Here is a 13,245-nt window from a genome sequence, read left to right as displayed (position 1 = left end):
AATCTGCTTGTCAAATAAGTTGATATCTTTTCGCAATGTTAGTTTCATGGCCATTTCCATATTATGAATTATGTCAATATTTTCCCTGTGTTATTGTTAATATTACTAAATTGACCTAAAATATCACTTCTGACAGTTAGAATTTATGCATGGCTCAGATTGAGGAATTGTGTGCCAATCTTGGTTCTTTGAGTTTCCATGAGCAAATTGACAATATTATTATGTTCCTTAAGCAGTGTGGAGGTCTTTCCAAGCATGTGGATTCCTTCATGCAGATATTATCACTGGTGGAGTTCAAGGACACACCACCTTTTGTTTTGACTCCATTGCAACCTGATTAGATGCACGAGGCTGAATTTTTAAGGTTGTAACTTAATATATCTATTCTTATCATATGGGTGATTGACTGTAGAAGACAATTGGGCTTAAAAGTCATGTTAATCACAATAAACAAACTGCTTACCATTTATTAGGTTGACTACTCATTCAGTCAATAACATTAAACACTTTGTATTTGATTTAGCCACTGAAATAAGTGTCAACATAAACTAAATAATTAAATTTGAAATTTGGGTAAAAATTAAGATAAAACTGGTATCATAACTACTTTTAAATATAGTTGTATGTTTTTATATTATTACTTCAAGCATTAGGTTGCTATATCTGCTATTGGTGTATTAATGACATGTCTGCTTATTAGTTTTCCCTGTCTTTTACAGGAATATGGAATTGTGGCTTAGACACATCAGTCATTGTCCCATGGCTGAGGTCTAGATGTTGCTAACCCTTTTTCAGTTTTGTAGTATATGTCCATCACAAGCTCGCAATATTGGATTTTTCCTCTCCTTTATATACTCAGAATGACAAATACTGAAGGAGTAAGAGATAAGTTTTCTTTTGGTAATTATTGGTTTCTCTTTAGTAAAGAATGTTTAATTTTTTTATAGAATGTGTAAATAGAAATCAGAAACCATTTTGATACTTGGATGGATGATCTGATCAGTTTCAAACGTAAGAAGTTGGAGCTTTGAAGAAAAGCATGCCAGCAAAAAATGATGATGCTTACTTTTTAACAAATTTAGGATGTGATCTAGGAGATTGGACAGTAGATATCTTTGTCAATTTACCTGCGGTTATATAACTGTGCTTTTATTATAATCTCTTATTGAATGGTTCTGGCGTTGCAGAGAGAATTACAATTGTGATGTCGTTTGCTTCACTGCTGATGTTGGCCAAGTATGTTATGACTGTTAGAATTCATTTTCTGTTGTCAAGATTGTCGTTGTGTAACCTGTGTTATTGGAAAAGGTGTTTTAGACTTGTAAACTTCTGACTGGGGGAATTTGCTTTACCCAATTCATTGTTTATATGCTGCGAGTCTAGTAAGTTAGTTAAATTTCACAGGGAACAAAAGAATTGGAAGGTTTAGAAGCGAAAGCTAAAGCCAGTGGGGCCTCTCAATTAGTGGTAAAGGACTTGAAGGAGGAATTTGTTAGAAAATATATATTCCCTTGCCTGCGTGCTGGTGCAGTTTATGAGAGGAAGTATTTGCTTGGGACTGCAATGGCACGTCCTGTAATTGCGAAGGTACTTATGCTTGTTGATATTTCACCTTTTATTTAATGATGAGTGGTATTATAAACTGATTACATATCACTTGGTTTAGAACTTTGATTGAACTGAACTAATTATTCAAATTTTTTATTTTTTTGGTTAATTAGTTGACACTGGAAGGGGAATGCTACCACAAGACTTGCTTTAGGTGTGCTCATGCAGGTTGCCCTCTCACACATTCTTCCTATGCTGCACTGGATGGTGTTCTTTACTGCAGGCACCATTTTGCACAGCTTTTCATGGAGAAGGGAAACTACAATCATGTACTCCAGGCTGCAGCAAACAAGAAGAATGCTACTCCACCTCCTGAACCAGCTGATGATGAAGAACCATCAAAGCCAGAGCCACAGACAGAATCTGAGGAACATAAGACAGAAGAAAATTCTAAAAATGAAACATAGGAAACATCAAATTCTTCCTTATCTGGTTGAATTTCACTGTCTAACATTTGATCACAAATTAGTTTATTTTTGTAAGCTAATTTGAGAGGTTTTTTCTATGTATTCATACAAAAAGAGTTGTTCAATACAATATATATTCTTTTATTCCTTTTGTTGGAGGTTTTTCTCCTTGCAGTGGTATCACTGCAATTATGTAATAACTTGATAGTAAGAGAGATGATTTTATGTTGTCCACAAATTTCTCTACTTATTTGCACTTCAACGCATTACAATGCAATGGATATCGAACACTACTATTGAAATCCAGTCATTAAAGTGAGACACTTTATTTTTGAAGACTACTGCTATATACAATAATTAGTTTTAAAATTTAGGATATATACATGTCATTACAAAGTGGGAGAGAGACAGAGATGCCAAACATAAACTCAGAAAGATCATGTGAATATTGTCGTTGGGTCAATAAGCTTGTTGAATAAAGGGTTATTTCAAATAAGGGTTATTTTGTAATTTTACTAAATTTACCTATCAATATTTTATCTTCAACCAAACACACATTCAAGAATTTTACTCAATTTTCCTGGTAAAATTTTGTCCAACCAAACAACTTTTTTTTAACTTTCCTATCAAACTCACTTTCCAACCATTTCCCTAGTAATTACATTTCCCCAGTATTCAAAAAATTTCTCCTCAACCAAACACCCCCTAAAGTGTTGATGCCTTTGGTGGGTACTACCATTGGAATCTTCCTCGTTAGTTATATTATTTATTTATACACAACATCTCAATATGGGGATGTAGCTCAAATGGTAGAGCGCTCGCTTTGCATGCGAGAGGCACGGGGTTCGATCCCCCGCATCTCCATTTTTAAGGTTATTTTGGTGAAAATTTTATGTCGAAAAGTAATTTTTTTTTGTTTCCTCCTATTATCGGAAAAAGCAGAGTCTGTTGTGTCCTATATATATATATAGCAGACATATTCCCGCCAAGATGCAAAAGCTGGTGAGAGTGACAGAGACTAGGGTTTGTGAATTGTGAGTAGTAGCAGAGTGACATGGCGGAGGTTACTCAGATCGCTCACCTGCTCAACCAGACACTCAGCCCAGACGCCAACGCCGTTCGTGCCGCCACCGATGTGCTCGATCGTCTTTCCCTCACTCCGCACTTCCCTTTCTATCTCCTCTCCATCTCCACCGGTAATTCCCAAACCATCATTTTCCACTTTCTGGCACCGACGATTATGAGAATTTTCGTTTTTGTGTTTGTGAACAGCTGGAGAAAACCAAGGTCAGAAAATTGCTGCTGCTACTTACCTGAAGAACCTCTCGCGCCGCAACATCGATGGCAGTAGCGCTACGCCTTCCAATGTGAGCAAGGAGTTCAAGGAGCAGCTTATGCAAGCTTTGCTTCAAGTTGAGTTTCCCGTTCTCAAGGTTTTAGTTGAAGTGGTATGTATATTATTTTTTGGTTTGCTTGTTGCGTTTTTTGAACTGTGTTTTGTTATTATTTGCTTATTTATGTGAGCGATTCCCGTGGTGGCAGTTCCGAGCTGTCGCTGTTGCTGAGTTTGTTAAGCAGAGTTCGTGGCCGGAGCTTGTGCCTAATTTGCAGTATGCTATTCAAAATAGCCATCTTATCAACGGCTCAAACTCTGGATGGAATACTATCAATGCACTTATTGTTCTTCATGCTCTTCTCAGACCCTTCCAGGTATTCAAATTTCACAGTTTGTGCTTATGATTTTGGAATATTTCTGTTATTCCATGCAATTGATATGTGCTTTTATGTGAAATGAATTTTGGCCGTTGACAATTTTTGTGAAATCTTGATCTACTGACTGAGCTGTATAAAATCGTATAGGTGACAGGGGAGGGCATGGAACTGTAGTTTAGTGGTCATCATTAATTTATCTGTACATGTGCATTTCTCTCATTGTTTGTTTCCTTTATGTGGTCTTAAATACATTTAGAATTTTTGCCATTTTTGTTCTCTGAAACATTATTTTTTCAGCATATTTTTCTTTATGAAAAGGATCTTTTTCTTTATCACGTTCATTTATGTCCCTGTTAGCTAGCTACTATCTGAACTATGGGATTGTTCCTGTTTCTATAACTTTTGTAGCTCCCTCTTTACTCTGTAAAAAACTTCGAATGTGATGAAAGTGAAAGGCTGCCGAAAATTCAAATTCTTAAATTATTAGTAGAGATGATATATGGTGTGCTTTGCCTTGTATATGAATCCACTTCTTCGTTTTGCAGTATTTTTTGAATCCCAAAGTTGCAAAAGAGCCTGTTCCACCACAGTTGGAGCTTACATCCAAAGAAATTATTGTGCCTTTGCTTGCTGTATTCCATCAATTTGTTGAAAAGGTATTGTGTTTTTTTCTTGGCTTTACTTACCTGTTCTTATAAGCTTCACTTCTGAGTGATTTTGTGATGCATGGATCAGGCTTTGGCAACTCATGACAGGGCAGAAATAGAAACTGAGAAAGTCCTTCTCACTATATGCAAATGCCTACATTTTGCAGTAAGTAATGGTTTGACATGTGTATAATTCTCATGCATAAGTCTTTAAATTTGTTATTGTCTGCATTGATTTGAAATATTCAATCTGGTGGAGCTGACAGAAGTCAAACGATCTAATCTTCTGTGGGTGGATTCAGACATAAGTCTTAACACGTTCAGTCTTTGAAAGTAGTATTTCTAAATTTGGTGGCTCTACTTTCAGTTTTCTCAGTTGAATCCTTGAATGTTTTAGACTTTTAGTTTTCTCTAATCCGATCATTCTGTGAACTTTGTATTTTTTAAGACTAAAGAATAGTTATGAAAGTAAATATTAATGAATATGAGTTGTTATTGCAGTTTTTCATACGAAGATTTCATCCTATTTAAGTTGCTGTTAATTTTGTCGATGATAAGTTGATTCTTCTCTGTAAAATGGAAAATTGTCAGCTATTCTGACCTATTTTTTTATCTGTTACTACTTGGTATCTGGTCCAAGAGTACAGGCCTATTCTTTTCCCCAGTTTACAGTCATTATTGCTAATTCTTTTTTATGCTACATTTATTTGACGTCCTTTTTAAATTTCTATATTACTTTTATTTGATACCCCTACTTATATTATAGGTAAGGTCCTACATGCCGTCTACTTTAGCTCCTCTACTTCCTTCATTCTGTCGGGACCTAATGAGCATTTTGGGTTCTCTGAGCTTTGATTGTATGGTCACTCAAGAAGATGGTTATTTGACAAGATTGAAGACTGGAAAAAGAAGTTTGCTTATTTTCTCTGCCCTTGTCACCCGGCACAGGAAACATTCTGATAAGTAATGTAGTGCTTAAATTTTTTATTAAATGGATTTAAGCATTTTTGGTATTATATATTGAAATATATGCTCTCCATTTTCAGGTTGATGCCGGAAATTATAAGTTGTGTTCTAAACATAGTCAAATTTAGCAAAAATACCAGTGTAAGATAATGTACTTAATTCTTGTACTTAATAACTGGTTAATAGTTGGCTTGAACAATGGATATGCTTGCTATTTCTAGTTCTTTGTTTAACTGCAAACATTCTAATCTACTCTTGAATACACTTCCTTAAATTGTTCTCAGATCAGCATTTTATTCATTAACCACCTAAATTCATTTCCATGCTGCTTCCAAATCTTCTTTTATCTAAAACTTGATTCTGGACTTGTGTTGCATTGATATTTATTGTTACATTTCCTCATTTTTTGGGTATTCCAAAATTTGAAGTCAAGTTCCTTTTGCAGAAACTTCCTTTCCTGTCAGAGAGGCTTCTGTCCTTAGGTTTTGATGTAATTTCAAATGTATTGGAGACTGGGCCGGTAGGTTTTCTCAGTATATTTTTTTTTTAGTTACAAGTTTTTTTTTTAATTGAATTTCAATTGTTAGGATGCTTCGGATTTTCTGATCCACGTATTTTTCTAAATATTCATTTTTAATAAAGTTTGATTTCAATTAATACAGGGTTGGCGATTAGTTTCTCCACATTTTACAATTCTATTGGAATCTGCGATCTTTCCAGCATTGGTAATGAATGAGAAGGTCAGAATTTATTTCAAAACAATATCAGGGACAATTTTTTGCTTAAGAATGCTTAATTATTGAAATTGAGTTGCTTAACATATGCTTTTTTCTCTTTAATTTCTAATGGAAATGTTAATGCATAGGATATGTCAGAGTGGGAAGAAGATGCAGATGAGTATATAAGGAAGAATCTTCCTTCAGATATAGTATGAGAATTGATGTTTTTGTTATTGTTTTACTTATTTCCTACTTATTTCTGACCAGAATTGTTTATTTAGGACGAAATTTCTGGATGGAGAGAGGATTTATTCACTGCCAGAAAAAGTGCAATAAACTTACTTGGTGTTATTTCAATTTCAAAGGTTACTACTTGATTAAAATTCATTGAGCTATGCCCTTAAGTTATTACCATAGTTCATTTGGTCATTTATTTCTACAGGGGCCACCAATGGAGAGTGCTACTGACAGTTCATCAACTTCAACCAAGCGTAAAAAGGGTCAAAAGAACAAAAGAAGCAATCAGGCCCGCTCTATGGGGGAGTTATTGGTGCTTCCGTTTTTGTCTAAGTTTCCCATTCCTTCTGATTCCAATGTGTCTCAAAAGAAAATCCTGAATGAGTGAGTTTTTATGTATGCTTCACATGTATATGCCTGATCAAAAAATTGCAAATTTTATTTTTAAGACCAATTGTCCAATTTATGATGAGGAGTATTTTTATGTTTTTGACAGCCTATTTGCAAAGCAGTAATATGGATGTGAAATACTGAAAAGTATGCCTTATCTTTTGAAACAACATTAAGGGGATTTATTTAGCTGGATTTAATCAGTTCGGTTTATAGCCTTGATGAATTTATACCCATGTGATGGCTTATATATATTATTACGCCCTCCTATTCTTTACCTCTTTTTTTTTTCCCAAAAAGACTTTGTTCATGATAGGAACGAGGTTGTTTGCTGTATAGATATCATTTACTCTATATTTAGCTTAATTGCTTTTCATTTTTTGATTCCCTTTATCGTTTCCTCTGGTACTCATTGTGAGTATCATGTTATAAACAATGCCTTGTTCCTGTATGTCTCTAATTTTTAATTAATATTTATATTAATTAATGATTTTATATTCCTTTCATTATATGACTTTTTATCAACTTATTCTTGTTACATCATCTACTGTCACAGTTACTTTGGCGTTCTGATGGCATATGGTGGCCTACAAGATGTGAGGACCTTTCACCTTTTGTTCAACAAGCCATCAGTATTTCGATGTTGGACAACATTTTTTTTTTTTTAATTCGACCTTTTCTTATACAGTTTTTGAGGGAGCAAGAACCTGGATTTGTGACAACTCTGGTTTGTACACGGATTTTTCCACTGTATACCCAAGCTTTGTCCCTGCCATACCTAGTTGCAAGTGCAAACTGGGTACTTGGAGAACTCGGCTCCTGTCTACCAGAAGTAAGACAAAATCTCAATCAAGCTATCAGAGCTGAAACAAATTCTGTTTAAAAGAGTTCCAATATGCTTTTTAGTAACTGTTGTGATAAAATATCTTGAACACATCCTAATGTGATCCCAACTGAGTTCCCGACTTGTGTGTCATTTTCAGGAGATGAGTGTTGATGTATATTCTCATTTGCTTATGGCATTGGTCATGCCAGATAAGGAGGATACTTCTTGCTATCCCGTGCGGGTTTCTGCTGTTGGGGCAATCACTACACTACTTGATGTGAGCTTTTAGTTCCCTGATTTATTGTGGACTGGGGTTATTTTTATTCCTTTTCTCTTTCACCACTCAGTTTCTGCTTTTCTTTTTCAGAATGATTACATGCCCCCTGACTTTCTACCGCTTCTCCAAGTAATAGTTGGCAACATTGGAAATGATGAAAGTGAGAGCTCCACCTTATTTCAGCTTCTCATTTCTATCATGGAAGCTGGAGATGAGAAAGTTGCAGTCCATATCCCACATATTGTCTCATCATTACATGGTCCAGTCTCAAAATGGCTAACTTCCAATCTGGAGCCTTGGCCTCAAGTATGTGTTGATCTTTCTTTTTTATTTGTCAGTTAGTAATCTATTGATTGTTTGACCATCAATTTTTATCACATAATAACATATTTAATCTGGATATGCTATGTATATTTCGCTTTACATCAAGATTTTATTGAAATTTCTTGATCTGAATCCAAATGGTTTTCAAGATTGGAAGTTTTTATGATTTGAGTTGGATGAAAGTTGGAAGTCTTATTCACCCAATGGTTTGCAAATTTGAATGCTTTGTTTTATAGATTATTTCTCTAGCTCGTATTTGTTGTAGAGGTTGTCTATAATGAATTGTATAGTCACTTATGCATGTCAATAACATTATGTTTCCCTTTTGTCTTTATATATCCATGCACCTTGATCTGTAATCAATATAATATAGAGGGTTGCCTCAACGGTAACATTGAGTACAATGTTTTTGGTTCCCTCAGTGATGTGTTTGCCTTGCTATTTTGTTCAATTGTTTAGTTTAATGAGCACGTATGTATTTCTTCTTGTTTGTTACTTCTGACCATACTGGACTTGTCTCTGGTTCATTATGTTTGGGCAACACAAGTTGTACTTTTGATCTGAGTATGTGTTTGCAATAGGTAGTTGAACGTGCAATTGCTGCTCTGGCAGTGATGGGTCAGACTTGGGAAGAATCCAGGCCGGAAGAATCTGAGTCAAAAGAGTCCCATGAAAAATGGGCTGTGGGTCAAATGGCAATCGGTAGAGCTTTTGCTGCACTCTTGCAGCAGGCTTGGCTAACACCTCATTGCACACTGGTTAGTTTGAGTGCCTTCCTATATTGAACTTTGATTTTCTTAGCTTTATGTAGCTATCTGAAAGCAGAAAAGATAATTTGAATGGGTTTGTTCAAGCCCTAATTTATGTTACTTGTCATGACAATTTTCCTTTTTTTTCCGCTTGAATTCCTCAAATGTGTTCACAGATGCCACAACAACAATCTCTCTTTAATGCATGTACTTCTTCTAATCTATATTTTTACATACTTCTTTGATCCTATTTGATACATTCAAACTATTTGTGCTGATTAGTCTCTTTGCTTTATGGCTTGGCTGTCAGATAATGATTGTCTCTCCTTAATTCAATCTTTTATATCATATTGTCACATTCTCATTTTAAATTTGGTCAGGATCAACTAGACCAACATTCCCCCCCTTCATCGTGCATAGAAGATTTGTCAACTTTGCTACAGTCTGTCATGTTATCTATTGATGAAGATTACATGATTCAAGAACTTAAAGTGTCAGAGCTGCTGTCAGTTTGGGCTGAAATAATTGCAGAGTGGCATGCATGGGAAGAATCAGAGGATTTGTCGATTTTTGATGTCATTAAGGAAATTGTGAATTTAGATTGCAGATATAGGCTGAAAAACTTTCTTGTAAAAGAGATGCCACCCCCTCCAGCTCCACCTGTAACTGAACGTTCAATTGTAGAGGGCATTGGCACTTTCATCGGTGAGGCCATTAAGCAATATCCTTCTGCAACATTGAGAGCTTGCTCATGTGTCCATATGTTACTACATTGTCCAAGCTATTCACTTGAAACTGAAGGTGTAAAAAAGTCATTGGCTATTGTCTTTAGTCAGGCAGCCTTCTCTCACTTCATAGAAGTCCGAAGCACGCCCGGTTCACTTTGGAAGCCTTTATTGCTTGCTATATCTTCGTGTTATTTGTGTTATCCTGATATTATAGAAGGTATTCTGGAAAAGGGTGAAGATGGAGGAATTGCAATTTGGGGATCTGCTTTATGTCATGTATCCAATAGCTCTTTTGAAGCTGGTCTTACAGCTGAGTCTGAGATGAAGTTAATTGGTAAGTAGTTTGCTTTCATCCATTACTCAATATAGAGAAGATTTGTTTTTTCTTTTACTGAATAATGGCCTGCATAACTGTTGATTGTATCTATCATATGCTTTCTTCGTATTCCTCCTGCATCCTGCCCAAATTTACCCTTAAGCAATTTAGCACTTTGCTATCCTTGATGTTGTTTTTGCTGAAACCAAATACTGAAGTGCAAACTTATCTGATCACATACACCATGCTTGGATACGCTTTCAAGAATGCACCCTATCTAGTCGGTTCAATAATGTACAATTGTACACTATATAGTTGGTTCTGCATTGAACGCATGTTCTTTGCTCATAATTATATTCTTAACTAAAATTGTTTGAAGGATGCTGTTCATCTATGTTCTAACAGTTTGGTGTTATAACTTAGGTTTCTTTGCAAATAAGCACTGTCAAGCATTTAAGAATGTGTTTTCACAAACCATTTTCTTTTATTTTTTTCTTTTTGGGTGAATTTTAGTGATGACACTGGCCCGATTGATTGAGCAACTTCTGAAACAAGGGAAGTCATGTGGTGATTCAATTCAAAACTGCTTTACATCACTGTTGGAGGTATCTGTACGATTGAAAGAATTGCAGGATGGGAAAGGAGATGGAGAAGAAGCTGAAGAGCCTGAAAATGATTATAACGATGAGGATGAGGACAGTGAGAATGATGGCTCCGATGATTATGATGAGGTTCATCTTCACCGTTTCTTTGCATAAATCTCATTCTTTTAGTGTTGTTCATATAGCACGTCAAGATATATCTCCTTTTGCCTACAGTTTGCTGCGAACAACATTTTCCCTTGCTTATACATTCTGTTTTTTTATGTTCTTTGTTTGTTTGTTTGTTTCAATTAGGACTCTGAGGCTGAGGAATATGAGGAAACAGAAGAAGAATTTCTTGATAGGTATGCTAAAGCTGCTGAGGCATTGGAAAATGGTTCAATTATTGAAGAGGGGGATCTTGAAGATCAAGAAATGGAGATGGAATTAGGTAAGCCTTTTTTGTTATAGGTATGTGTGCTTATCTGCTATTTGTTATTTGGTACTTGCATCATCTATATAAAAATACTTTAAAAATTAAAAAAGAGTTGGTAGTTTCATCTTTATAATTAATCTAGAAGTTATTGCATCTCATCAGCCAGAATAATTTATGATTTGAATATGATTTTAAGAAATTAATGAAGTTGACAAAACGTTTTAGTATGCTTGGATTTTCAGATGCAGCATTACTTACTATCCGGTGTATCCCAGTTCTAGTTTAGAGTTGATTTATTCACAACTTCGTACTAGATGGAAAGTTTGCTGTTTATAATATGTTAGAGATATATAAAAATTATTAATGTAGCTTCGCTCACTATCTTAAGCTTTTGAGTTGAAATAGTTTTTTAAATGTCTGATGCATTATCCATCCTTCAAGCGCAGTGGACTCTCGTGTAAGGTGGAGTGTTAGAGAATATTATAAACCATTAAAAAGACTCTCAGTCCCTCACTCAACATCTTAAGCTTTTGGGTTGAATTGATTCTTTAGATGTTATCAGAGCCTCAATGTCACGAGTTCGATCCTCCTCCGCTCCCATTTAATTAATACTTAATTAAAACTTGTGGAGTTTCTTAGCACAGGTAGGTAGGCCTGTGCATTATTCACTCTTTAAGTCCGGTGGGCTCTCGTGTGAGGGGACATATTAAAGATATATAAAAATTATTAATGTAATCTCACCCACTAGCTTAATTTTTTAGGTTAAAATGGTTCTTTACGTAATTCATTTGCCGTTGTGATGATGCGAAAACAGGTCAATTACTTGACGTTGACGAGCAAAAAGTTGTGTTGTCCTTGATAGACAAATACCACCATGTGCTCGTACAGGGACAAGTTTTGCCCTCGCAACACATCATGAATTTTCTGAATGCCTTCCCTGGGTATGGTTTGTATTTCCAGCAATACAGGTAAGTATGGTTGAAGATGAAAATTTTCGTAAGGAATGTCAGGGTTTTGAAATGTTTGTATAAAGGAAAGAACATTTATTATTTATTTATTTTTCGGGTGGGAGTGGGGGGAGCAGTATACTGGAATTGGCGAGTTGCAATTCTCATTGATTTGTATAATTATTCTTTTATGGGGAGAAGAGCAGGGTGTTATTTAGTACCATGTCGAGATTTCAGATTTGTGAGTTTATTTTTGTGGTAATCCTTTTGTGCATTTTCTGGAGATCAAAAGTGAACTATTTTTCTAAAAAAAAAAAAGGTGAACTATTCCTCTTAATTTTCCGTAGGGTATCCAATGTGTAGTAGAATTTACAAATTCAGTAGCATGCACTAGCATTCAGGAGACGAGTAAAGGTATAAAGATGCAATCTTCAAAACAAACCGAGTGACTGATGTGTCAAAATGTATTGGCGGTGGGATTGAATTTTTTTGTTATGAATTATTTAGCATGAATCTGTCATGTTAAATCGATAATAATAATAATAATCAACAATGATAAGAGATGAGATGAGAGAGATAAAAAATAATCAGATAAGAAATAGTAAATTAGTTGTTCCATAAGGGTCAGTTTGGCATACGGATTTTTTTCGGATTCACGGAAAATTAAAATTTTTAAAATTTTAAATTTTTAGATATTATTGTAAACTGAATGTAAAAATTATATTTTAAAAAATCGAGATTCTTAGATAAATAAAAAAAATTTCTCTGCCAAACGCTTCCTCAGTTCTTCTCTGTGCTTTTATATTCTATGCTCTACTCTTTAACAGCTTTTGCTAGATATACAAGGCAACATTATGATATATCATGCCAATTCCGTCAAATAATTGAATGATAGTAGAGCTAACGTAATCTTGAGGAATAAAGACAATGCCACTTTAGAAGTATTTTATATTATCTTTGTTGCAACTTGCAAGTAGCGTTACCGTGCGGAAATCTAATAAATAAGTAAAAGTTAAAACTTCTTGTATCATTAAAGAAGAATCTATAATTGAACTGTTTTTTAATTTAACCAAAAATAATTTGAGTCTAATAAATACTCTGATTTTTTATTTTGCAATATATATAATATGATCTTTTTATATTAATTTAAATTTTTTACCTAATTTAAATTTTATGATTTCTATTAATTTATCACTTAAGATATTATATTTTGCTAAAAATACACATTTAATTATTATCAATAAAACCACGATCAAACTTGGAAGCCATAAATCAATGCTTTCATTAGTTTGGTTGCTAATTTAAATTTTAAAAAATAGGTAACACTTATTCTAAAATAAAAACGTTTTTATTTTATGACCATATCAGTTCTTA

The 13,245-nt window shown here is 34.5% G+C and overlaps 1 protein-coding gene, 1 long non-coding RNA gene and 1 other non-coding gene across 3 annotated transcripts; all 3 read left to right on the top strand.

Moving 5' to 3' along the window:
• Window positions 1-733: 733 nt before the first annotated feature.
• Window positions 734-1,565, top strand: LOC133304264 (uncharacterized). Its single transcript, XR_009750584.1, has 3 exons — window positions 734-768; window positions 1,188-1,236; window positions 1,405-1,565. It is a non-coding gene; the product is annotated as an uncharacterized LOC133304264 (long non-coding RNA).
• Window positions 1,566-2,806: 1,241 nt separating this feature from the next.
• Window positions 2,807-2,879, top strand: TRNAA-UGC (transfer RNA alanine (anticodon UGC)). Its single transcript has one exon. It is a non-coding gene; the product is annotated as a tRNA-Ala (tRNA).
• A 144-nt stretch (window positions 2,880-3,023) lies between these two features.
• LOC133304272 (importin beta-like SAD2 homolog) lies at window positions 3,024-11,955 on the top strand. The gene is made up of 21 exons (XM_061504282.1): window positions 3,024-3,211; window positions 3,288-3,463; window positions 3,558-3,725; window positions 4,274-4,384; window positions 4,464-4,541; window positions 5,142-5,338; window positions 5,422-5,482; window positions 5,787-5,861; window positions 6,004-6,081; window positions 6,207-6,269; window positions 6,342-6,425; window positions 6,503-6,681; window positions 7,244-7,283; window positions 7,376-7,519; window positions 7,671-7,790; window positions 7,881-8,096; window positions 8,696-8,872; window positions 9,244-9,925; window positions 10,421-10,638; window positions 10,804-10,939; window positions 11,739-11,955. The coding sequence occupies exons 1-21, from the start codon at window positions 3,070-3,072 to the stop codon at window positions 11,894-11,896; spliced, it is 3,303 nt and encodes a 1,100-aa protein (XP_061360266.1). The 5' UTR covers window positions 3,024-3,069; the 3' UTR covers window positions 11,897-11,955.
• The last annotated feature ends 1,290 nt before the right edge of the window (window positions 11,956-13,245 follow it).

This window comes from Gastrolobium bilobum, unplaced genomic scaffold (assembly GCF_033153095.1).
Source record: "Gastrolobium bilobum isolate Gb01-03AN ecotype WA unplaced genomic scaffold, APGP_CSIRO_Gbil_v1 utg15463, whole genome shotgun sequence".
Taxonomy (NCBI): domain Eukaryota; kingdom Viridiplantae; phylum Streptophyta; class Magnoliopsida; order Fabales; family Fabaceae; genus Gastrolobium; species Gastrolobium bilobum.
Note: the sequence above shows the minus strand (reverse complement) of the source record. Positions and strands in the feature narration are given on the sequence as shown.

Coding starts and splice junctions, on each gene's coding strand:
- LOC133304272 (XM_061504282.1), top strand. CDS start 3,070: ATGGCGGAGGTTACTCAGATCGCTCACCTGCTCAACCAGACACTCAGC. Junction 3,464..3,557: donor TCAAGGTTTTAGTTGAAGTG/GTATGTATATTA, acceptor CCGTGGTGGCAG/TTCCGAGCTGTCGCTGTTGC. Junction 7,520..7,670: donor TCGGCTCCTGTCTACCAGAA/GTAAGACAAAAT, acceptor TGTCATTTTCAG/GAGATGAGTGTTGATGTATA.